The sequence below is a fragment of the Microtus pennsylvanicus genome, chromosome 9, assembly GCF_037038515.1.
Source record: "Microtus pennsylvanicus isolate mMicPen1 chromosome 9, mMicPen1.hap1, whole genome shotgun sequence".
Taxonomy (NCBI): domain Eukaryota; kingdom Metazoa; phylum Chordata; class Mammalia; order Rodentia; family Cricetidae; genus Microtus; species Microtus pennsylvanicus.
The window spans coordinates 80,856,817-80,881,039 of NC_134587.1; the positions used below are offsets into that span (position 1 = coordinate 80,856,817).

The following is a 24,223-nucleotide window of genomic DNA, read 5'->3' on the forward strand; positions in this document are numbered from 1 at the left end:
TGCAGCTCACCTGTGGTAATTGGACCATGGACCTAGACACAGTCCTTGGCAGCACCCAGGCTCGGATGACACCATGGTCCCAGTTGGCAGTGCAGGACCCAACAGTAGCATGGCCCTCAAACCACCACATGGCTCCACGTGTAGGCCTAGACCCTGGGCATCTGCTCTGCTTTTGATGGCAACGGGAGCCTTGGACATCAGTGCAGGTCCTGGATGTGGCAGGGCTACAGACCCAGACATGCCCTTGGCTACAGTTTAGTCATATGAATGCCCTGGACCCAGGTGGTGGCACATGTTACTCAGGTCTGTATGGGCCCATCAGCAACACAGCCCTCCTATGCCAAGAAGACCGCAGGTGGAGGCCCAGATCCTGGGAAGTAATGTGGCCTTGGGTGGCAACACAGGCTACAGACATTGGCACAGACTCAGGCTGTGGTAGGGCCACAGATCCACACATGGTTTTTGGCAACAGCCTGGGCCCAGATGTCTTCATGGCCCTAGTTATTAATGAAGATAGCCCAGTCAGCATGTCTCAAGTGGCGGTGTGACCCCCAAACACCAACATTTCTCCAGGAGGCAGCCTAGAGCCTGGGTATCCACTCAGACTTTGATGGTAACAGTAGGCACAGACATTGACACAGATTTTCACCAGAGTAGGGTTACTGACCCAGACATGGCTCATGGCCACAATTAGGGACTGGACAAAACAGTAGCCCTGGTAGTATCAGGGGCCACCTATATAAGTATGGTCCCAGCAGCAGTTTGACCCGCTAAGACCAACATGGCCTCAGGTGTTGACCCAGACCGCAGGCCTCTTCATGGCCCTCAGTCGCAACAGGACCCATGGTGTCAACTTGGAGACCTCCACAGCAGGGCCATGAACCCAGACATGGCCAGCCTGCAGCAGTCTGCATTATACATCACCATGGTCCAAGATGGTGGCATAGGAGTCCTGGATCAGCATGGCCTCAGTTGGATACATCCCTTAGACATCATCTTGGTCACATGTAGTAGCCCAGATTCCAGGCATCCATGAGACCCTTGGTGGTAACAGGACCCATGCACATTAACACAAAACTCCACAGCTTCATCAGAGCCATGGACCAAGTCGTGGAACTTGACAGCAGCTAAGGATCAGACATCGCCATTGCCCTGGGTAGAAAGCAGAGCATCTACCCCAGAATCTTTCTGTTCTCTCTCTCTCTCTCTCTCTCTCTCTCTCTCTCTCTCTCTCTCTCTCTCTCTCATTTGGCCACCCTGTACTCTCTCACCATCATGGTACCTTGAAGGCCCGATGCTAAGGCTCGTGGGTGAAATTCTTCTGCCCCAGGTCTAGGGACCTGGAATAGGGGGAGCTACCAAGATAATTCTTTACAGATTTTTGATGGGAGAATTTTCAACTTCATATGGAAAAGCAACAACAATAACAATAAAAACTCAAGATAGCTAAAACAATCTTGAACAATACAAACTGTTGGAGGCCTCCCCATTCCTGATTTCTAGCTATGTGACAGAGGTATAGTAATAAAAACAGCAAGGTATTGACATAAAAACAAAAAACATTGAACAATGGAATTGAACAGAAGACCCAGACATAAATCCAAGCAATTATGGACACCTGAATTTTGATAAAGAACATAGAAACACAGGAAAAAAGACAGTATCTTCAACAAATAGTGGCAGTCAAACTGGGTGTCTGCATGTAGAAGAACACAAATAGATCCATATTTATTACCCTGCACAAACACAAGTTCAAGTGATCAAAGACCTCAACATAAAACCAGACACACTGGACATGATAGGAAAGAAGGTTGAGGAATAACCTTGAATGCTCTGGCACAGGAGATGACTTCCTGAACAGATGAATGATAATGCAGGCAATTTAATAAATGGAACAATTAATAAATGGAGCCTCAGGAAACTGGAAATGTTCTGTAAGGCAAAGAACACTATCAATTTGACAAAATGGCAGCCTATAGAATGGGGAAAGGACTTTTTACCAACTCCATATAGAGGACTAATATAAAAAACATTTAAAGAATTCAAGAAACTAGATATAAAAACCCAAATAATTCAATTGATAAATGGAATACAGATCCAAACAGGGAATTCTCCATAGAGGAAACTCAAATGACTGAGAAACACAGAAATGCTCAACATCCTTAGCCATCAGGGAAATGCAAATCAAAACTACTTTGAGATTCCATATAACACCTGTCAAAATGTCTAAGATAAAAAACACAAATGACAGCTCTTGCTGGTGAGGAATGTGGAGCAAGGGGAACACTTCTCCATTGCTTGTGCGAGTACAAACTTGTAAAGCCACCCTGGAAAACAATATGAGGATTTCTTAGAAAGTTGGGAATTGGTCTATCTCATGACCCACATGTTCAACTCATGAGCATATACCCAAAGGACACTCCATCCTACCACAAAGGCACTTGCTTGTTCCACCACACTCACTAAAACTTTATTCGTAATAGCCAGAAACCGGAAACAACCTAGACGTCCCTAAACAGAAGAGTGGATGCACAAAATGTGGTACATTTGCACAATGGAACATTACTCAGCTCTTAAAATATGAGCTCATACAATTTTCAGGCAAATTGATGCAACTAGAAAAAAAATCATCCTTAATGAGGTAACCCAGAAAGACAACTATGGTATGTAGTCTCTTATATGTGGATATTATCTATTAAGGAAATGATCGTCAAACTGCAATCCGCAGGCCCAGAGTGTTTAGGTAATCAGTATGGCACAAGGGGTTGGGGGATGAATGGGTCTCCCTAGGAAGGGGGTGCTATAATCAGAATATATTATATGAGGAATTAACCTATTTTCAATAAAAAAGTACTCCTTTCATAAGTATAATCAAATATAAATGCGATTGAGAAACAGACATCAAGCCAGCACACCTAATTTTATTATACTATTGTTTATTGATTCATCATATGGAGATATTCATTACAGAAGATTCCACCTTTGACTCTGCAGTTTGACAGACCTGGCATAAGAGAGAACAAGCAGGTTTGTTACATGGGAGTGCAAGTTAAATACCATGCGTTTAACATGGTAGAATATTTTTTTATACAAGTCTGCTAAGAACTATGTGCAACTTATCATTAAAAATTGAAGAAACCACTGATACTACTTGATTGACTATGTATAAATCAAACTTATCTCATTAAAGCAAGTGGCTACTTCACAATAGCCAATAGAAGCTTATTTTCAATATTAATGTAAATATAGTCTCAAATGTGTATATATTTAGGGGACAATACAGTGAATCCATGTATCTGTCATCAAGGTCTGAGATTATCAGCCTGTGACTCACTGTGACCCTTCTGAACAACCGGAGTGTGACTGTACCTCTTCAAAATTAAAGAGCAAATCAAATGCACAATAAGAAGTCATGCTTTGGTCCAAATGCTAAGCTATATTTATATAAAGCCTTCTACTTTAGCCAGCTCATCATGAAGCCACTCTTTATCTCTGCCTTCTTTTTCCTGTTTCATAAGGTCCCCCTTCCCTGATGGATCCAGTCTTCCAGAAGACAGTATTAAATGTTAGTGCTGCATGAGATCAAGACAAAATAAAGATCCGGGCAGCAGAACCACATCCCGTCCTCCTTTGCTCTCTCCAGTAGGACAAGGTGGCTATGAGTGAGGTTCCAGTACATGTAAGAATCGCTCTCTTGCAGGTATGGTTGAGGGTGTTGCTCTTTCCTTCTATATGGCCCCTGACCTGGTGTGCTGAATTCAAAAGCCTTCCAGAAGTAGTGATACCCTTGAGGGTAACCATCTCTAGTAGAAACATGAGTCATGCAGGCTGGAAGTCCTATAGCCTACACTTAGGAGGCCAGAGACACATTATCTCCATGAAGCCCCAAAGCTTTCTAGTATCCAGCCATCTCTCTGTGTTCACCTACAGTGATCAAGGAGACCTCATTGAGGATCGGCCTTTTGTCCAAAAAGACTGCTATTACTTTGGTTTTGTGGAAGGAAACCCAGAATCCACGGTTGCTCTTATCACCTGTTTGGGGGGTTTACAAGGAACATTACAGATAAACGACACAGCTTATGAAATTAGACCCAAGAGCCCTTCTTCCACATTTGAACATCTAGTTTATAAGATAGACAATGAAAAAACTCAATTATGTTCCATGAGATGTGCATTAACAGATGAAGAAACAGCAGAGCAAGAGACACCTCAAGAGGACGATGACTCCTCCACAACACAAGTTGTCTATGGGACATGGTGGACTCACAGATTGTATATTGAACTGGCATTGGTTATAGACCATGAACAATTCCTTTATCGAGGCCGTAATACTTCTCTTGTGCTACGAGATGTATTCATGATTATGAATGGACTAAATTACTTCTTATTTCCAGTGGATATTAATGTGGCTTTACTTGGACTTGTAATCTGGAGTAAGGAAAACCCCATACCAGTGAAAGATATATATACTCTCTTGCCAGCATTTTGTAAGTGGAAGAGTGAACACCTTGATTCTTACCTACGACATGATATTGCACATCTCTTTGTGAATTATAATTTTAGTAACTATTTTGGCATAGCCTATGTTGGAACTATATGTAATAAGACATTTGGGTGTGGAGTTGAGAGTCCCTTGGGGGAAAATTTCTTTAACTTTGGGTGTATCGTGGCACATGGGATAGGTCATAATTTGGGCATGCCCCATGATGGGATATTTTGTACATGTGGAGGAGGACCATGTGTGATGTCTCCTACAACAAGATGTTCCAGAAAATTCAGTAACTGTAGTCATGCTGCATTGTGGGAAAACACAGCCAAAGCAAGCTGTATGTACAATAAACTCAACCTTTCGGATACCTATCCGTTTAAGTTCTGTGGGAACGGGGTGGTTGATGAAGGTGAGGAGTGTGACTGTGGACCCCCCGAATTATGTGACTATAGTCTCTGTTGTCAGCCAGGCTGTACTCTCAAGCCTGGAGCTAGCTGTGATACCGGGCTATGCTGCAGCAACAAATGCCAATTCCTGCCATCTGGCACTCTGTGTAGAATTAAGGAGAGCGAATGTGACCTCCCAGAATGGTGCAATGGAACTTCACCTGAGTGCCCAGAAGATGTGTTTTTACAGGATGGAAGCTCTTGCAGTGATGGTGGCTACTGCTATGAAAAAAGATGTAACAGCCATGATGAACAGTGCCGGAGACTTTTTGGCAAGGATGCCAGGAAAGCATCTGACAGTTGCTACCAGGAAGTCAATACTTATGGTGATCGTTTTGGTAACTGTGGAATAATAAACAATGTATATGTGAAATGTAATAACTCAGATATCCTCTGTGGAAGAGTTCAGTGTAAAGAAGTGAAAAGTCTTCCTATTTGGAGGAGCCATTATACCGTACATTGGACTCATTTCAAAGGTGTCTCCTGCTGGAGTACTGACTACCATTTTGGGATGAGCATCCCTGACCTTGGTGACGTAAAAGATGGCACACACTGTGGTCCAGAGCATGTGTGCATGAACAGAAAGTGTGTCAATAAGTCAATCTGGGCAAGTGAGTGTTCACCAAAGACCTGCAACAAGAATGGCGTCTGCAATAACAAACATCATTGCCATTGCAATGATGGCTGGAGTCCACCATATTGCCTGCTAAAGGGCACTGGAGGGAGTATTGACAGCGGTCCATCTTCTGGAAGCAAAAATGAGGAGAAGGATAAAGAGAAGGAGAAGGACAAGGACAAGGAGATGGAGAGGAAGTCACAGGATAATAGCTTCATAAGTTGGATATTTCCTGTTTCTTTTACGGTTTTGCTTTTATTTTTATTTCTTTGGATTATCAAGGGCTCTACACCATCACCTGAGAAAGAAGAGACTAAACCATCACATGAGGAAGAAGAGACCAGCACTTCTCCTTCAACAGCTTCAACTTCAACTAACACAGAGTAGAACATTTGTGAAATTACTCTTTAACGTTAAATGAAATTTCCCACATTTTTAGTGTCCCAGTAGGAGAAATGCTATTGTGTGCATTATAAACTACTGATAAAAGATTCCAGCAATCTATGATAGGTTGGAATAATGCACTTTTATCATTCAATAAAAATAAGAACTATCATATGGCTACTCTTTATAGCCTGAAAACATTTAGGTAACTTATTTCAATTTTTAGTTTACTATTTAGTTTTTTAAAAGAAAAAAAACTTTTTTGGGTTATATTTTATTGAGTCATAGAGTCCTCAAAATATCACAGACTACTACTGCCAAATCTACTCATTACTCTCCACGACCTAATGGGAAGGCCCTACTGCTGAAGATGCTGCACACTTATTTGGTGAAATAATTCAATAAGTGTTTACATTAGTGGTTCCTTAATGGTCCTGTAGAATTGTGCTGAGTCCAGCTGTGGGACATTTTTTGCTGGGAAGTGGTGGTGGGAGATTTTTAGGTACTACTTCTGTTTTGGTGAGGGGTTATGAGTCTACTAACTGTTTGTTTAACTTTTATAGATCATTTATATCAAGAAATTAACCTATTTCCAATCTCATGGAATACAGATTTTTAAATTAAATCTTTATGATTCTCTGGATTTCTTCAATGTTTGTTTTAATGGCTTCTTTTTCATCTCTAATTTTATTAATTTGGATCTTTTCTCGTTATCTTTTGGTTAATTTGGCTAAAGATTTCTGATTCCTGTTGAGTTTCTCAAAGAACCAAGTCTTTATTTCATTGAATCTTTGTATTTTGTTGTTGCTGCTGTTTGTTTGTTTGTTTCAATTTCATTGATTTTAGCCCCGTGTTTATTTTTTCAGATCTACTCTTTTTGGGTATTATTTCTTTGTGCTTTCCTAGAGATGTCAAGTGTGTCACTAAGTTACTATGATCAAATTTCTCCAGTTTTTGAAGTTGCCACTTAGGGCTACAAACTTGCTTCTTCGAACTGCTCTCATGTGTCTCTCGTTTGTTTGTGTAAGTTGTGTTTTTATTTTCATTTAGTTCTAAAACATTTTTTATTTTTTTATTGATTTCCGTCTTGACCTAATTTTCATACAGTGGTTAGTTGTTAAGTTTTTATGAATTGTAAACTTTCTGCTGTTTCTATTGTTGTTCATATCCTGCTTTAATCTATGATGATCAGATAAAATGTACAGTGTTATTTCAGTTTTTAAAAAACCGTTGAGAGTTTGTCTGTGCCCTAATCTGCACTCAATTTTGGAGAAAGATCCGTGGGCTGCTGAGAAAAAAGAATAATTCTTTAATGTTTGGGTGGAATGTTCTATAGATTCTGTCAGGTTGATTTAAGATATTAACCTAGCATTTCTCTGCTTGGTTTTTGTCTAGATGACTTGTTTATCAGCAAGAGCAGAATATGGAAGTCACCCACTGTCACTGTGTGAGAGTCAGTCTGTGATTTTAACTGTAGTAGTGTTTCTTTTATAGCTTGGGTGCCCTTGTATTTGGTGTATAAATGTTTAGGATTGCAATGTTCCTCTTGATAGATTTTTCCTTTGATGAGTATGTACTGTCCTTCCCAATTCTTTCTGATTAGTTTTTGTTTGAAGTCTATTTTAACATATATTAAAATGGCTACACCTGCATACTTCCTGGGTTCATTTGCTTGGATTATTCTTTTCCATCCTTTTCCCTTAAAGCATATATCTGTCCTTGTTGCTAAAGTATGTTTCTTGGATGCAGCAGAAGATGGATTCTGGACTGAGACCATTAATGTTGGGCAGTACTCATGAAAAATGCTTATTAACTTCCTCGATTTTGTTGTGATGGTATGGCTTTTTTCATCCTCCCCCTTTTATTTAGTTAGCAGTTCTGGAATTATTTATTTCTTGAGTCCCATTGCGTGTAGTTAGACCTCTCTTCAAAGTAAATATTTCCTTCTAGTGCCTTCTGTAGAGCTGCATAAATAGACAGAAAGTACTTAATATTTTTTAACCATGAAATGTGTTTCTTTCTCCATCAGTTGTGATAGAGATTTTTCTGGGTATAGTGGTCTGAGCTGGCATCTGTGGTCTCCTAGAGATGGTAGAACATCTGTCCAGGTCTTTCTGGCTTTCAGAGTCTCCACTGAGTAGTCAGGTGTTATTCTAATGAGTCTGTTTTTATATGTAACCTGTTCTTTCTTTTTCACCTTTTAATATCCTTTCTTCATTCCTTATATTAGTGCTTTGACTACCATGTGTCATGTATGTTTTCCCCCAAGCCCACCTATTTGGTATACTGTATGCTTCTTGTAACTTTATAGCACCCTCTTTTTTAAATTGGGGGAATTTTCTTCTATGATTTTGTTAAAAATATTTTCTGTGCTTTTGACTTAGGTTTCTTCTCCTTTCTCTATACCATTCATTCATAGATGCTATTATTTTAGACTGTTGCAGATTTCCTGGATGTTTCATGTCTGGGTTGTTTTTTAGGTTTAACATTTTCTTTAACAAACTAGCCATTTTTCCTACCATGTGTTCAACATCTGAAACTCTTTCTTCCATTTTCCTTAATCTAAGGTTTTTGTTTGACAACCTGTTTTCTATTTTTCTTTTCATTTCAGTTTGGTTTTTTTTAAAATAGATTCTAATTGCTTGTTAGATTCTTCTCTCATCTTGAATTATTTTCAATATTCAATGTTTGTACTTTCACAATCTTCATTAAGGCTTTTATTTATATCCTCTTTTATGTCTTCAAACATGTTCATAATTTCTACTTTGAAATCTTTTTCTTGTGTTTCAGCTAAATTGCTCTCCTCGTGGCCTCACACAACAAGGTTGCTGGATTCATATGGTCATGGTTGCTCCGGTCTGTGATTTTGCAGTGTGTGTAGTTATCTGGAGTTCTGATATTTGAATTGTTTTTTAGTGTAGAGTGCTGGTCTTGTGTTTTTTGGGAAGGCGGTTCATCATTTGGTTATAGTTGCCCACTCTGAGTCCTATCCAAGTGTGGTCCATGTGGGTCCCAGATAGATGAGTTAGAAAGAAAATGGACAGGGGAGTACTGGGTCCACATAAAAAGCCCAAGCCCCTAGGGGATGGAGATGGGCTTGGAGGAGAGGCTTTTACAGGCAGACCTCGCCAGGGCTAATGGTTACATCTGGAGAGACTAGAGTAAGTTTGTTCTTTGCTTTTAAGATAGGTTCTGACTCTATAGACTAGGCTATTTTTGAACTTGTGCTGCTCCTGCCTGAGTGTGCCAAAACATGGCTTACAGGTACACCCCACAATGCCCATCTAATACTCATTTTGTTGTTCTATTTCTTTTTATTTGTTTTTGTTTGTATTTGTGTTTGACCACATGGCCACATGCATGTTTGGCAAGCATTCTCCCACTAATCTATATTCCCTAGGCTGATTGATTTTTAAAATTCTAAAATAAATTTGTGTGTATATGTGTGTGCACATGTATATTTGTACCCTTGGAAACCAGAAAAGGATGCTGAATCCCCTGGAACCGGAGTTGCAGGCAGTTGTGAGCTGACCAGTGTGGGTGCTTGGGAAATCAAACTCAAGCCCTCTGGAGAAACAGTGGTTTAGTTTTATTGGAATTAGCCCCTTTGTTTTTGCTGAGTAAAGATCCAACTTGTAGAATTCTCTGTGGCTGTATTTTTTTCATTGGTATCTCTCAATTACAAAACACCCGTTTTCATTCTGCTTTGTCACATGGAGAAAGGGAACCTCCAAGTTTCATGTCTTTTTTATTAGTCCTTCCTAGCAGAATGTTCCCATAGGGAAGTCAGAGGTGGGCTGGAAGCCTTCCTTCCTTCCTTCCTTCCTTCCTTCCTTCCTTCCTTCCTTCCTTCCTTCCTTCCTTCCTTCCTTCCTTGTGGTAAAGCATGCAGAGAGGGGAATTAAAAGAAACCTATGAATGATGTCATAAGTCTGTGTGTATCTGCTTGTTAGTGTAGATTGTTTCATGTGCATGTACATGGGTCTCTTTTCCTGTGGAGGGCCCAAGGTCAACACTGCACACCTTTTTCAGTAGATCTCCACCATTTCATTTGCTTTTGTTTGTTTGCTTTTTTGTTTTGTGAGAGCCTCTCACTGCACCTGAAGCTCATTGATTCAGCTAAGCTTGATTGATCAATGAGCTTGTGAGAGATGCCAGTCTCTGCCTCACCAGAGCTGGGATGATAGAAACACGCTATATGGCAGCTTCTTACATGGGTTCTAGGTATCCAAACTCAGATGCAGCAGGTGCAAGGTGCTTTACTAACTGGGCCATGTTCTTGGCCCTGGTAAATTTTAACTGAGAATAAAAGTTGTGCTTAGCAATTTAATGTAAGACGGCAGTTAAGAGTGATTCAGGACACAGTTATAGGAGACATCTCTAAGGAGACAGTATAATGATAAAAATTAAAACAAGAAAACCACACAAACAAGATGCTGTGTAAGTTGTCCCCATTCTTGCTAGACACACTGAGATTTCAGATACCGTTATTGGTGAGAAAGAGTCTAACAGTCATAGCAGGGTGCTGCTTACTGGCTTGTTCCTCATGGTTTACTCAGCCTGATTTGTTTACTACCCAGGGATGGCCCCACATGCCATGGCCTGTCCCTCCCCCATCAATCACTAATAAGAAAACTCCCTACAGATGAATCTTATGGATTTTCTCAATTGAGACTCCCTCTTTTCATTTGACTTAAGCTTGTTTCAAGTTGACATAAAACTGGCCAGCTCGATGTTAACAAGGCATAAGTGATTTATAAAATTAGCAGGAACATTCCTTCTTTTGTGGAATATTATTTTAACGAGGTAAAGGTGTATTTCATTTGTTTATGCTGCAGAATATTACTTTAACTGTGTAAAGGTCTGTTACATTTGTTTATGCTGTATTTGTTTAATTATGTAAAGATGTGTTGCATCTGTTTCACCTTGCCTGCCTAAGGCACCTGATCGGTCTAATAAACAGCTGACCAACCGATTGCTAGGCAGAAGGAAGAATAGGTGGGGCTGGCCGGGAGAGAGAATAAATAGGAGGAGAAATCTAGGCTAGAGAGAAAGGAGAAAAAAGAATGGGAGAAGCAGTAAGAGAGAAAGAGGGACACACCCAGGGTAAGAAGCTAGGAACAGAGAGAGCAAAAAAGTGAGCAAAGATAAAAACCCTACGCACATGGTAGATAGAAAGAGCTTTCTAAGTAAAAAGAGCTAGCCAGAAAAGAGTGAGGCTAGGCCAAACATTCAAAACCAATAAACAGTCTCCTGGTCATGATAGTTGTTGGCCCAAAAGAAAAAGCCTGGCACATCCTCCAACAAGGCCATACCTCCTAATTCTCCAAACAGTTCATCAACCGGGGACTCAGAATGAAAATATAAAAGCCTATGGGGGACATTCTCATTCGAATCGCCACAGCAGCCAAGAGCAAAGACAATAGCCTGTATTGTTTGGGTGGTCTGTGGAACTCCTAAGACCAACCTGAGGGCATTATTGCCATACCTGACAATGAAGTTTTTATTTGGCAACCTATAGCTTCTTGAATAAGCACAATCTACTATATATATGGTAATTCCATTTTTTTACTCATATATAAAAATTTACTATTACATACAATATAATATAGTAGATTTCCATGTGGTCGTTTCAAACATATTTAGCACTGGTTATCCCTCCCTTGTACCCTACTCTGTCCTACCCTCCTATCCTTCTCATCACTTAAACCTCCCCATTATTCCTCTTACCTTTTCATAACAAAAATGTACAAAATACAACAGATAATATATAATATTATCACTGAATTATAAACTATCCAATTGATTTTTTAGAGGTAATAACTATAAATGATAATAAGAATTCTTTAGGTTGGGGAGATAAGGATGAAGAGCTACTTAATTGAACATTCTGGACTTTCAGAGATTCTATTGAGAAGTCGGGTATAATTCTGATAGTTCTGCCTTTATATGTTATTTGGCTATTTTCCTTTGCAACTCTTAATATTCTTTCTTTATTCTGTATGTTTAGTGTTCTGATTATTATGTGTTGAGGGGACTCATTTTTGGTCCAGTCTATTTGGTTTTCTGTAAGTTTCTTGTACTTTCATAAGTTTGTCCATCTTTAGGGCGGGAAAATTTTCTTCTATGATTTTGTTGAATATAATTTGCTTACAAGTGGATGGAACTAGGAAAACTATCCTGAGCATGGTAACCCAGACCTAGAAAGGCAAACACAGTAGGTATTCACTCATAATTTGATATTAGACATAAAGCAAAAGATTACCAGCCTACAGTCCACAAGCCTAGAGAATCCAGGAAACAAAGAGGACCCTAAGAGAGATGTACATGGATCCCCTTGGGAAGGGAAAATAGACAAGGTATTTTGGGTAAATTGGAAGCATGGGGGAAGGGTGGAGAGTGGAAGGGGAGTGTGAAAGGGAGAAGGGAATGGAGGAGAAAGGGAGCTGGGGAGGAGAACATAAGGGATCAGGAAGGTCAAATTGGGGAAATGTCAGAGAGGGAGAGCAAGGGAAGATATATCTTGACAGAGGGAGCCATTATGGGCTTAGTGAGAAACCTGGCACTAGGGAAAATCCCAGGAATCCACAAGGATGATCACAGCTAAGTATCTAAGCAATAGTGGAGAGGGCACCTGAACTGGACTTCCCCTGCAATCAGATTGATGACTACCTTAATTGCCGTCACAGAACCTTCAACCAGTAATTAATGGAAGCAGATGCAGAGATCCACAAGTAAGTACAGGGCCAAGTTCCTGGGGTCCAGTCATAGAGATGCAGGAGTGGTAAAATGAACAAAGGGGTGAAGAACATGATGGGGAAACCCACATAAACAGCTGACCCAAGTTAGTGGGAGCTCCCTGACTCTGGACTGACAGTTGGGGAACCTGCATAGGACTGCATTAGGTCCCTTGAATGTGGGTGATAGTTCTGTGGCTTGACAGTTGATGGGGCCACTGTCAGTGGGATCAGGATTTATCCTTTTTTGGAGCTCATTCCCTATGGAGGGATGACGGTGGAAGATACAAAATAATCCCACACTAATTCAGAATTACGTATAATAAAGGGTTATTTATTTAGGGGAGACTTACAGATCACTGTCCTAGATCACAATCCTCTGCAGAATGGCGAACAGGAACAGAGTCTAGCAGCCAGAAGTGAGAGCTGGGAGCAAGAGAGCAAGCACAGGATTTACAGGTGCATTTATAATATAAGAGACCACAACCAAATGGGCTGGTATCTTAAAGACTATTGGCTGAAGGAGTGGAAGGAGTTCCCACCGCAGAGGGATAACTTCCTGAGCCTAGATACGTGTGTGTGTGTGTGTGTGTGTGTGTGTGTGTGTGTGCAGGTAGGGGTTTCAAGTGATGTGACAGATTTTGTTGATACTCCATGGGAGGCCCCACCCTTTCTGAAGAGTGGATGGGGGAAGGGTGAGAGAAGGAACTGGGATTGGTGCATAAAATAAAAAAGATTATTTAAAAAAATAAAACAAAAAAGTAGTTATTTAACTGGAAGACTGGCTGTTGACAACATTTCCACAAGAATCATAGAGAAAGGGAAATGCAAAATAAGTTAATATTTAGATTCATTACATATATATACATTATTCTATTTTATGAATTATATTAAAAATTATAATAGCCTTTATATTGTTTTCTCAAAGACTGCAAGAATAGAAAACAGACTAGGAATTATGTTCGAAGACCTGTTTGTCAACATCTTTAGAAAAGTTATTTTACTTTTATTTGTGTGTGTGAGGGAAGGTATCTTTATGTGTGTGTTTATGTGTGCATATGTATGTGTGTGATGTTCCAGTATGTGCAGGTCCCTATGAAGACCAGAAGAGTATATGAGATTGCCTGGAGCTGGAGTTACAGGCTCTATGAGTCACACAACATGGATGCTGTGTACCAGACTCTACTCCTCTGGCGAATATACACGTAACTGATCAGCCATCCTGGCCTCCCACTACTAATTTTCTTAAATGGAGAATCCCTGATTTCAGTCCTGTGTTTTACACAGAGTTGCATAATTCGCATGATATTATTAACTTCCCTGTCTTATTTCTTATATTTTAAGTGTGTCCTATCTGAGAGTCTTTCTTCAAGTTCGCTTGTACATTTTTTCCCCTGCAGTTCAACTCCCATACTATCACCCTACAAGGAATTTGGTTTTGATAATTACACATTTCACTAGAGGAAGGAAGTATCAAAAGCCGTTGAGTCCTTTGCTATAATCCCTACCTTTTTATGGAAAGTCACAATGTTTTTCTAGGATTCTATTTTGTCGGATGCTTGTCTGATCACTTTGATCTAATGAGGAATTCATCTTTTAAATCTAATTGCTTCCCACCTGTGTGATCATGCTGCCAGTGAACCAAGAACCTCAGTTACCCCTTTCCAATTTGATGGTTTTATTTCTATTTATTGTCCAGTTTTGCTGGCTAAGATTTCCGGTACCATGTTGAGTGGGAGAGAAGAGAGGGGACACCATTGCTTTTGTTTCTCATCTTAAGGAAAAGCCATCGCAGAGGATAATGTTACTCTGTGAGGTCTTCACATTTGGCTTTTGGGAGGCGCCCACCCACATATTTGGCAGTGGAAGGAGCGTTGACAATGGCAATCCACCTGAGGAAAGAGGAAAACACGGAAAATAATGTGAATGATTTTCTGATCCTCTTTGTTATTTTTATTCTTTGCATTAACATGGCTTTTAAATAGGTATGTAATATCATCATTAAGGTAAGAACGCAGTGTGTCTACTTCCAATGAGGAAGAAAAGTTCAAAGCTAGCTAAGAGCACTTGAGGTGGAATAGCAGTTTATAATTTCACAGCACCAAATCTTAGGAAGTTTTCCATGTCTTACCATTTTAGCATATGAAGCATTGCATATTTCAGAATTCACTAATACAACATCCTAGGAATATTTAATACTCCAGGATCAAAAACATCAGGATTCATAACTAATGTTCTTTACTTTTAGCAATTTTAGTGTTTCACACTATCTTACAGTGTTCTCAATAAGGACCCACCCCAGGGATCCTGCAAGTGTGTTTTGCTTTTGCCTCTCTCAGTTCCAGACTGCCTCCCCTTTCTATGATGATTGTCATACAGAGAACAGGATTCTTTGATCCTGTTTGCTCACTGGGAGTCCTCCCTAGTGGAATCTTCCTACGGGGGAGGCAGGGAGAGACTGGAAACCTGGGGGAACTGTTTAATTGAAGTTCCTGTCAGTGTTGCCTCCGTGGTAGTTCTCACCTGTGTGGTATCAGCAGCTGTCTTTTGGCCTTTGATTACAGGATGTGGCCTACACCATGTGTGCATCCACAGAAAGCATTGCCCTTTGTCACACTGGACAAGCACTATTCATTAAAACCTGTACCACAGAGGGATCTGCTACAGAAGAGATCACTGCCTTTGCAACGTCTCACTCAGGTGTCTCAGGAGTGGCTGGCTGTAAGGTGGCGTAGTGGGTGGCTCATAGAGTAGGCAGTGGTTGCTAGCAACTGGAGGCAATTTTTAAAGGTCTCTACACAGAAGGTATTATCAGCAGTAATTAAACTCCTTACATTATTTGTGTAGTATAGGATGTAAGGCTATAAAACTTGCTTCATCCATAGAGTGCCTGACAACTATGAGAACCCGAGGTCTCTAGAATCCATGGGGAAAGACTAGGTGTGGTGGCTCTGGTGCCTGCAATCCTGGTTCTGGGCAGGAAGACACAGGCAGACTCCTGAAGTCACTCAAAGGCCATTCTATCCTAACTGATGAACTCCAGGTCAAGAGTCGTTGTCTTCAAGGAATTGGGCAGAGTTTCTGAGGCTGACACTAGAAGTTGCTTTTCTGTCTCCACATGAACATGCTCACATGTGTGCATGTGCACGTTCACACAATTGCACTGCTCACACACAAACGTGTATTTGCACATGCCACATACATGTGAAAATAGGATCAAGCAGATTGCAATACTCTAATTCTATGCAGACGTTCTGAAGGGTACACTGTCATGTTTCCTGTGGAAATAATACCAATAATCATACATTACAAAAAAATGTTATAAAGAAGCAGATCCCCGTGCTGGTGAGAAGATTTAGATTAAGAAAAACATCAGATACTAAGAGCAATCTGAAACCATAAGAGCAAGCCCAGCCTGCCTCTGTTCAGCAGTGCCTACTCAGGGCTACATGTGATTTCAGTCTCTGTGAGTTTATATGTGTCCATGTCCTGACTGGTTAAGTCTTCCAGCACTTCTACCTCTTAAAGAGTTTTTCTGACTCATTTTCCACACAGATCCCTAAGCCTTGAGGGAAGGGGTTTGAGAGAAACATCTGATTTTGGAATAAGTCCTCCAAAGTCTCTCACTTTCTTCACACTGTCCAGTTGTGTTAATTCCCATCGACTGCAAAAAGAATCTTCTCTGATGAAGATTAAGAAGGCATTGATCTTATGGGTCCAGCAGTATGCCAAGAAGAGTCATTTCATTGCTCTGGTCTTTTATCAGAATAACAGCATTAGATTTTCTCCTAGGTTCATGACCTATCTATCAAACATCAGGTTCTTGGACAATTTAGCTGTGTCTTGTGTCTGTTCCATCTCATGGAGTGAACTTTAAATCTGATTTTAAAAAGCATTTGGAATGAGCCCACTGCCAGGATTCCCACAAACAGACCAGGCTATACAACTGTCACCCCATGCAGAGAGCCTACTTAGATCCCATGCAGGCTCCCCAGCTGTTGGTCCAGAGTCAGTAAGAAAGCACAAATTCAGATCAGCTGATTCTGTGGGTTTCCTGTCCTGTTCTTGACCCCCTTGCTTACAAAATACCCCCTCCCTCTCTTTGACTGGACTGGGGCTTAGCTGTGGATCTCTCTATAGCCTCAACCTTGAGGAGCAGAGGGATTGGAAGAAGGGGGTTTTGTTCCTACCTCAACTGAACTTACCAGGCATTGTTGACTCCCCATGGGATGCCTTACCCTTTCTGAGGAGTGGATGAGGGGTGGGTTGGAAAGAGGTACAGGGAGTGGGAGGAGGGAAGAGAGGGGAGAGAGGGGGAACTGTGACTGGTATGTAAAACGAATGCAAAAATTTAGAAAAAGCACTTGGTTGCTTGCATGATATTAGTACATGATTACACAAGTATATCTTGCAGGTAAATTACCGAGGTAGGTCCCAGTGTTGGTAGCTGGGTGATATTGAGGATTACCTTTCTCCTGTAATGCGCAGAGTACCTTCCAGCACCATGAACGCTATCAGTAGGGTGAAGCTTCTAACTGGGCACAAGCTCAAACTCTCCATGCTTGATAACATGTGTGTCCTCTGCAGCTGGCCTTATCATCAGGTTGTAAAAAGCCATTAGCAGTCTTTGCAAGAGCTCATGAAATTTTGTACTTGTTTGGCAAATGACTCAACACGAGGTAACCCATTCCTGGCACTAGAGATTTTACTTGGTGGCATAAAATGTCTACTTGGGGCATTGTCACCTTGGTTTATTTTGGTAGGTCTTATGCCTCTAGAAAGTCATCCATTTATATTTCTTTTAGATTTTCCAGTTTGGTGGAAAGTTTGTATTAATATATATCCTAATGGTGTTCTGAATTTCGTTCATGGCTGTCATAATGATTTGCTTTTCATCTCTCATTTAATTAATTTGGATTGTGGCTCACAAAGGTTGTTGATCTTGTTTATCTTTCAAAAAATGTAACTGTTTGCTTCACTAAATTTTTGTATTTTTTATTTCTTTTCTTTTATTTCTGCCCTGAATTATTTATTTTAAACTACTAATTTAGGGTTCACCATGTTCTTGGCTCTACAAAGTCCATAGGTATATATTATTTGAGATCTCTGTGATATGTAAACGTAGGCACAAGGTTCCATATACTTTTCTCTTATGCCTGATTTCATTTCATTCGATCATCTTTTAACACTGTGTTTATCTTCATTCATTTCTAGATGTTCCTTGATTTCTTTAATAACCCAGGCATCATTCAGTGTGATCGTTATTGAATTTTCCAGAGTTTATGTGTGTTTGATAGTTTCATGCGGTATTTTGTGGTTTCACTTCATTGTGATCAGATCGAAAACAAACAATTATTTCAGTTTTCTTATATTTCTTAAGACTTCCATTTTTGTCCTAATATTTACCTTAGAGAAAACATCATATATGCTTAGAAGTTACTTATTCTGTACTCTTTAGGTAGATTATTACGTTGCTGTCTGTTAAGTCCATTTGATCTATGATGTCATTTAATGAAGACAGTTATATGCTTGCCTTTTGCCTATAGGTTGAGAATAAGATGAGGCCATGTTGGCAACATAAGCAAAAGTACAGAAGGTATAATAATTATATGACTTATGGAGGAAATGCAGAATGATATGAAAGAAGTGCGATTAATTCATTTTGAAAAGTTATTGACGCATAATAGAAAATCTGATTACTCATACCGAGGAGTCAATAGGAAGCAAGCTGGTTGACATGGTAAAGGAGCAGAGTAGAATCTTAGCTAGTTGCCAGGTTCTATAGCCGGAGAGTTTCTTGTTACCATGCAGTTCAATCTAGAACTCAACCATGTGAAAGAAAAAAGGAAGGTGGGGATGATTATTCCCTTTGTCATGTAGAGTCTCAAAAATAATCTGTGTTTCAAATGAGGCATGAAAGAAGCTATCATTAGAAAAGATGATGGATATTGTTACTTGACCTGCCAGTAAGTCATTCAATAACGTAGCCATAAAGGATAAGAGAACAAATAATTAGACGACAATTCCACACAAGAACACACAATGTGATCCTTACCCAGTATCACAGACCTTGTCAGATATAAAGGATTATAACCATCTTCTTTCCCATTCTGCTCTACTCGCTTGACTGGGTATCCTGAACATTTTGAATGTGTGGCTATTCTTGCCTAACACTGAACTAGACACTGCTTCAGAAAAAAAAAAGTTTGGTACTAACTGCAGTACAAGGATTGGTGGATTAATTCGATGAGGTTATGGAAAGAAACAGTGGACAGAAGATTTCGAATGCCAGATTTAAGGTTTCTAAATCAGTCAGCACAAGGTATAAATGATGCCACAGTCACTCAGGAACCATTTTATAAAATATCGCAGGCAGAACAAAGACAATTGTGTATTCTTTTGCTTTCCTTTGAGAAGATTGCATGGCAACATGTAAAGGATAAATCATGATGAATTTGTATTGGATAAGTTAATTATTAAGAGTTTTACATCAATAATAAATCAGTGTTTGCCATCAGAGCAAGGAAAGCAATATGATGGTGCTTGTCTATAACCCTAGCCCTTGTGTGACAGCCACAAGCTAAAAGACCATGAAACCAAATTCTCACAGTCATACTGGGTTTTGATCCCACTGCACGTACTGGCTTTGTGGGAGCCTAGCCAGTTTGGATGCTCACCTTACTAGACATGGAAGGAGGTGGGAGGTCCTTGGACTCCCCACAGGGCAGGGAACCCTGACTGCTCTTAGGGCTGATGAGAGAGGGGGAGTTGATTGGGGGAGGGGGAGGGAAATGGGAGACGGTGGCGGGGAGGAGACAGAAATCTTCAATAAATTAATTAATTAATTAATTAAAAAAACCCTCCAAATAACAACAACAATAAATCACAAAGACATGGAAAACAAATGGTAGTATTACGGATGTTACTCACAATTTAGAAATGTCGCTGCCAGAAATTTTTCTCTTCCTCTTTTCTGCTATGTTCCCAAAACATTTTCTGCAATAAGCCAAGAATATGTGAATGTGTGTGTGTTGTACACCTGTGCTCACTTGTGAATGTTCACTTGTGAGTGCACATAAAAGCACATCTGAATAGGCACAGGTAGATGTTGGATGCCTTTTTGTCCTTACTCACCTCATTTCATTCAGGACAGATCTTTTAGTGCTCACGGCACTTACCAATGTAGTGAGACTGTATGGCCAAAAATTCCCAGGATGTCTCTGCTTCTGTTCACTCAGCTGTGCGGCCTTGTCTGGTAGATTTGGGTTCACAGACAGAAATCACCATTCCTCATGTAGAAACATGAGTTCCAGTGATGCAAACTCAATCCTCACGCTTGCCCCACCATCAACTCGTGTGCTAAGCCATCTCTTCAGGTTTGCAAGCCTCTAATTTCTTGTCCTTGATGACTTTATCCAATTCATCAAGGCACTATGATTATTATAAAAATGAGATTTGTGTTTGACTGAAAACAAGATCCCATATTTGTATATTTAGTGACAAAACAAATATTCAGGAAAATAATTTGTTTAAAACTCCAATGTTGAATAAAAAAGAATTCAGTGAAAACTTCTTGGTTTTATAAGTTAATATACTTTGACTCAAATTCAATAATAAAAACATGTAAAAAAATGAACAATGTCAATTTTTATCTGTGTTCCTATGTCTTGAGTTAAAAAATTCATAAAATTAAGAAACAACATGAAAACAAGTAAAAATTATTAAAGAAGCGTGGGATGTGCTTTAAATACATTTCTCAATGAATTTATCCTTCAACTAAGGTATCAGATTATCTTACCTAAATATCATGTTTCCAGGAACAAACTGCAAGCAGGAGCTTCTCTGAGGCTCACGGCAGCACTGACTGACTAAGAACACAGGCATAGAACACAAGTAGAAAGAAATATCAGGTTTATTTAGTAACAAGACACCAATAGCTTTCCCACCAGGACTTAAGAATTCTGAAATCATGGGCTTTTGGACAGTGGTGCTTTGGCATTTTCAAGTGCATAAAAGTGAAGATAGATATATAAAGTTATGGTTTACGGTACAGAGATGATTCTCTGTGTGTGTCTGTGTGTGTGATAAACTGATACTTAAAAAGTAATGTGATCAGTGTTTACAGATCTCTCCTAAGTAAATTTACTGAAAAATTAATAGTTGCAAATTCAAAGAACACTTTGTATGTATTCCAAGTTGATATCTAGACATCAATATTGCTTCATAGAAATATGATAAATGTGGTCACTATATATTGACAACTTAAGCATTAAATATTTATTGTAGGTATGTGAACTCATATATTTATAAAAACAGGTCAAATCCATGAGTTCTTTATATAGATCCAGAAAGTAACAACAATGGTTAATTATAATTCTGACTTATACCTCTAGATTGTACTTCAACAAAATTAAACAGAAGTCAAATGCAAATCAGATGCGAAGTTGTACTGTAAACCAATAACTAATCCATTTAATCTCATACCTGGCTCTTTCTCTTATACCTTGGCCTGCCCATAACTAAGGTACTCATGTCTGCTTTCTTTATCATTCAGACTTGCTGCACTAACACATCCACTCAGCCAGAAGACAGACCATTAAGAGTCAGAACTGCATGCAACCAAGACAAGGGCATTCTCCTTTGATGTCTATGTAGACATGCAGGCTATGGGGGAGACTGTGGTGCACACGAGGATAAGTCATCTGCAACTCATGCTAGAGACCTTGTTCATTCTCTCAACATGGCCCGTCCCTGGGCATGCTCAACACATCAACCTCCCAGAAGTCATGATACCCTTAAGGGTCAGAGGCAACAGCACAATGCAGGCTATGGGATGGCTGATCTATAGCCTGCACGTTGAGGGCCAGAGACATTTTATTTACATGAAAGCTAAGAAGTTTTCAATGTCTAGACACTTCTCTGTATTCACCTACACGGAACAAGGTGCTCTACACCAGGACCAGCCCTTTGTCCAGAACAATTGCTACTACCATGGCTATGTGGATGGAGATCCAGAATCCATAGTGGCACTTACCACCTGTTTCGGGGGCTTTCATGGAATATTACAGATAAATGGGACAGTATATGAAGTCAAGCCCAAGAAACTTTCATCTACATTCGAACATTTGGTTTACAAGGTGGGCAGCAAGGAGACACAACTACGCCCCATGAGATGTGCATTAACAGAAGAAGAGATAGCAAGGCAAATGACGCTTCAAGAGCATGATAACCCCACGCTGATGCAAAGCAGCTATGAGGGCTGGTGGACCCACAAGCGATTTCTTAACCTGGCATTGGTTGTAGACCATGAGCGAATTCTTTATCTGAATGGCAATCTGTCACTTGTGTTACTGGAAACATTGATGATCGTTGACATGATAAACACGATTTATCGTCCACTGGATCTTGAGGTAGTTTTACCCGGAGTTGAGATGTGGAATGAAGGAAACCAGGTGACAGCGACTAGCATAGATGGTTTCCTGACACAATTTTGTTCTTGGAAAAGTGTCGCCCTTAACAATCGAATTCCAAATGATATTGCACATCTTTTTGTGCTATATGATTTTGATATATATCTTGGCCTAGCCTATGTTGGAACTGTTTGTGTTCCATCTCTTAATTGTGGCGTTGAGTCTCTGATAGGCTCTAATATTTTTCAATTTGGACTTACTACAGCACATGAAATGGGTCATAATTTGGGTATGTCGCATGATAGTGACTATTGTACCTGTGGAAAGGAAGCCTGCTTAATGGCTGAATCAAGCAGTGGCATCTACAAATTCAGTAACTGCAGTTTTGCTGAGTTTTGGCCTGCTTATGCTACTGCCAACTGTATGCAAAAGGAAAAGAAGCCAGTAAGCAAATACAAATTAAAAGTCTGTGGGAATGGTGTAGTTGACTATGGAGAGCAGTGTGATTGTGGATCTTCAGAAATGTGTAAAAATGATCCATGTTGTATGAGAGGCTGTACCCTCAGAGGTGGAGCTTCCTGTGCTTTTGGGCTTTGCTGCCAAGATTGCCAGATCATGCCATCAGCCACCGTGTGCAGAGAACAGGACAATGAATGTGACCTTCCAGAATGGTGCGACGGACATTCACACGAGTGCCCTGATGATGTCTATTTGCTCGATGGGAGCTCCTGTAAAGATGGTGGCTACTGCTACGAAAAGAGATGTCGTAACCGAGATGAACAGTGTCGGCAAATCTTTGGCAAAGAAGCCAGGAACGCGGCTCAGAGATGCTACAGGGAAATCAACAGCCAAGGTGACCGGTTTGGCAACTGTGGTATATTCAGTGGCTCATACATAAGATGTAATGACTCAGACATCCTCTGTGGGAGAGTTCAGTGTGAGAATGTACAAGTTGTTCCTTTTATGGAAGCACATTCCACTGTTCACTGGACTTACGTCAATGGTGTCACCTGTTGGGGAACTGACTACCACTGGGGGATGACAATAGCTGACATTGGCCATGTGAAAGACGGCACAGAATGCGGTCCAGGGCATGTGTGCATTAATAGGAAGTGTGTCAGTAAATTAATTTGGGTAAGTGATTGTTCACCAGAGACCTGCAATCTGAAAGGGGTCTGCAATAATTTACACCATTGCCACTGCAACGTGGGGTGGGACCCACCATTTTGCCTTTCACGTGGCTATGGAGGGAGTGTTGACAGTGGCCCTACATATCAAAAAGTAGAGAAACCCAAGAAAAATTATTGGAAACTCATCATTCTTGTTCTTTTTGTTATTGTTTCGTTCTTTGTGTTAATTTGGCTTTGTAGTAAGTATGCAGTATCTCCTAGGAGTGAAAAAGCCAGTGTTTCCACTTCAGAAGAGGACAAAACATCCAGTGATGTCAGCACTTCTAGCAAAAGCTCATAATTTCCAAAGGAACCCCAAACCCTTCAAACATCTCATGTCTTACCAAGTGTTATCTTGGCCCTTGAAACATCGCTTTTTTAAGAATCCATGGAACAAAACCATAGAGATATTTGATATTTCAAGATAAAAACACTCATCATTCAATAAAAGTTTGGTCCTATTACTTAACTGATGTCTTCACTTCCCACTATATTACAGTGTTCTCAGTAAAGGCCCACCCCAGGGGTCCTGCCAGTGCGTATTTGGTTTTGCCTCTCTCATTATCAGACTGCCTCTCCTTTTTTATGCCACTTGTCATATGGAGAACAGGATTCTTTGGATCCTGTTTGCTCTCTGAGAGTCTGTAGAAATAGTGTTTTGAGGAATCCAGAACCCCAGAGTGACAAACCGCAATGCCTGTAGAAAAAAATAAATGTTTGATCAACAAAGCATTTATACTATTTGGCTACGTTTGGCTAATTAAGGTATCATTTTTTTTTTTTAAAAAAAAGAACCACTTATTTAAAGGCAGGCTTTATCTTTAAAAATCAATCAGGAAGCTAGAGAGATAGTCAGAAGTGCCTATGGTACAAACACCATGCCCTAAGTTTTGTGTCCTAGTACAAAATCTGGACATGGTGACATTATTCTATGATCCCAGAGGTGAGGGTCATGGAGATGTGTAGGAACCT

At 40.1% G+C, this 24,223-nt stretch overlaps 2 protein-coding genes across 3 annotated transcripts in view; both read left to right on the plus strand.

The window, feature by feature from the left end:
- Window positions 1-23,815, plus strand: part of LOC142857760 (disintegrin and metalloproteinase domain-containing protein 25-like) — a 43,236-nt gene extending 19,421 nt beyond the window's left edge. Inside the window, exons 1-2 of one of the 2 annotated variants that reach the window (XM_075986569.1) lie at window positions 3,615-3,700; window positions 21,227-23,815. In XM_075986569.1, coding sequence (XP_075842684.1) covers window positions 21,330-23,552 — 2,223 coding nt within the window. In that variant the 5' untranslated portion in view covers window positions 3,615-3,700; window positions 21,227-21,329 and the 3' untranslated portion in view covers window positions 23,553-23,815. Of the gene's footprint in view, window positions 1-3,614; window positions 3,701-21,226 lie in introns of those variants that run through there. The other variant, XM_075986570.1, reaches the window with a different exon arrangement.
- Window positions 3,642-6,062, plus strand: LOC142857759 (disintegrin and metalloproteinase domain-containing protein 24-like). The gene has a single exon (XM_075986567.1). It carries the CDS (start codon window positions 3,659-3,661, stop codon window positions 5,936-5,938), a length of 2,280 nt encoding a protein of 759 aa, XP_075842682.1. The 5' UTR covers window positions 3,642-3,658; the 3' UTR covers window positions 5,939-6,062.
- Window positions 23,816-24,223: the final 408 nt, after the last annotated feature.

What these genes read in the sequence shown, in the direction of transcription:
- LOC142857759 (XM_075986567.1), top strand. Translation starts at nt 3,659, where the DNA reads ATGAGTGAGGTTCCAGTACATGTAAGAATCGCTCTCTTGCAGGTATGG.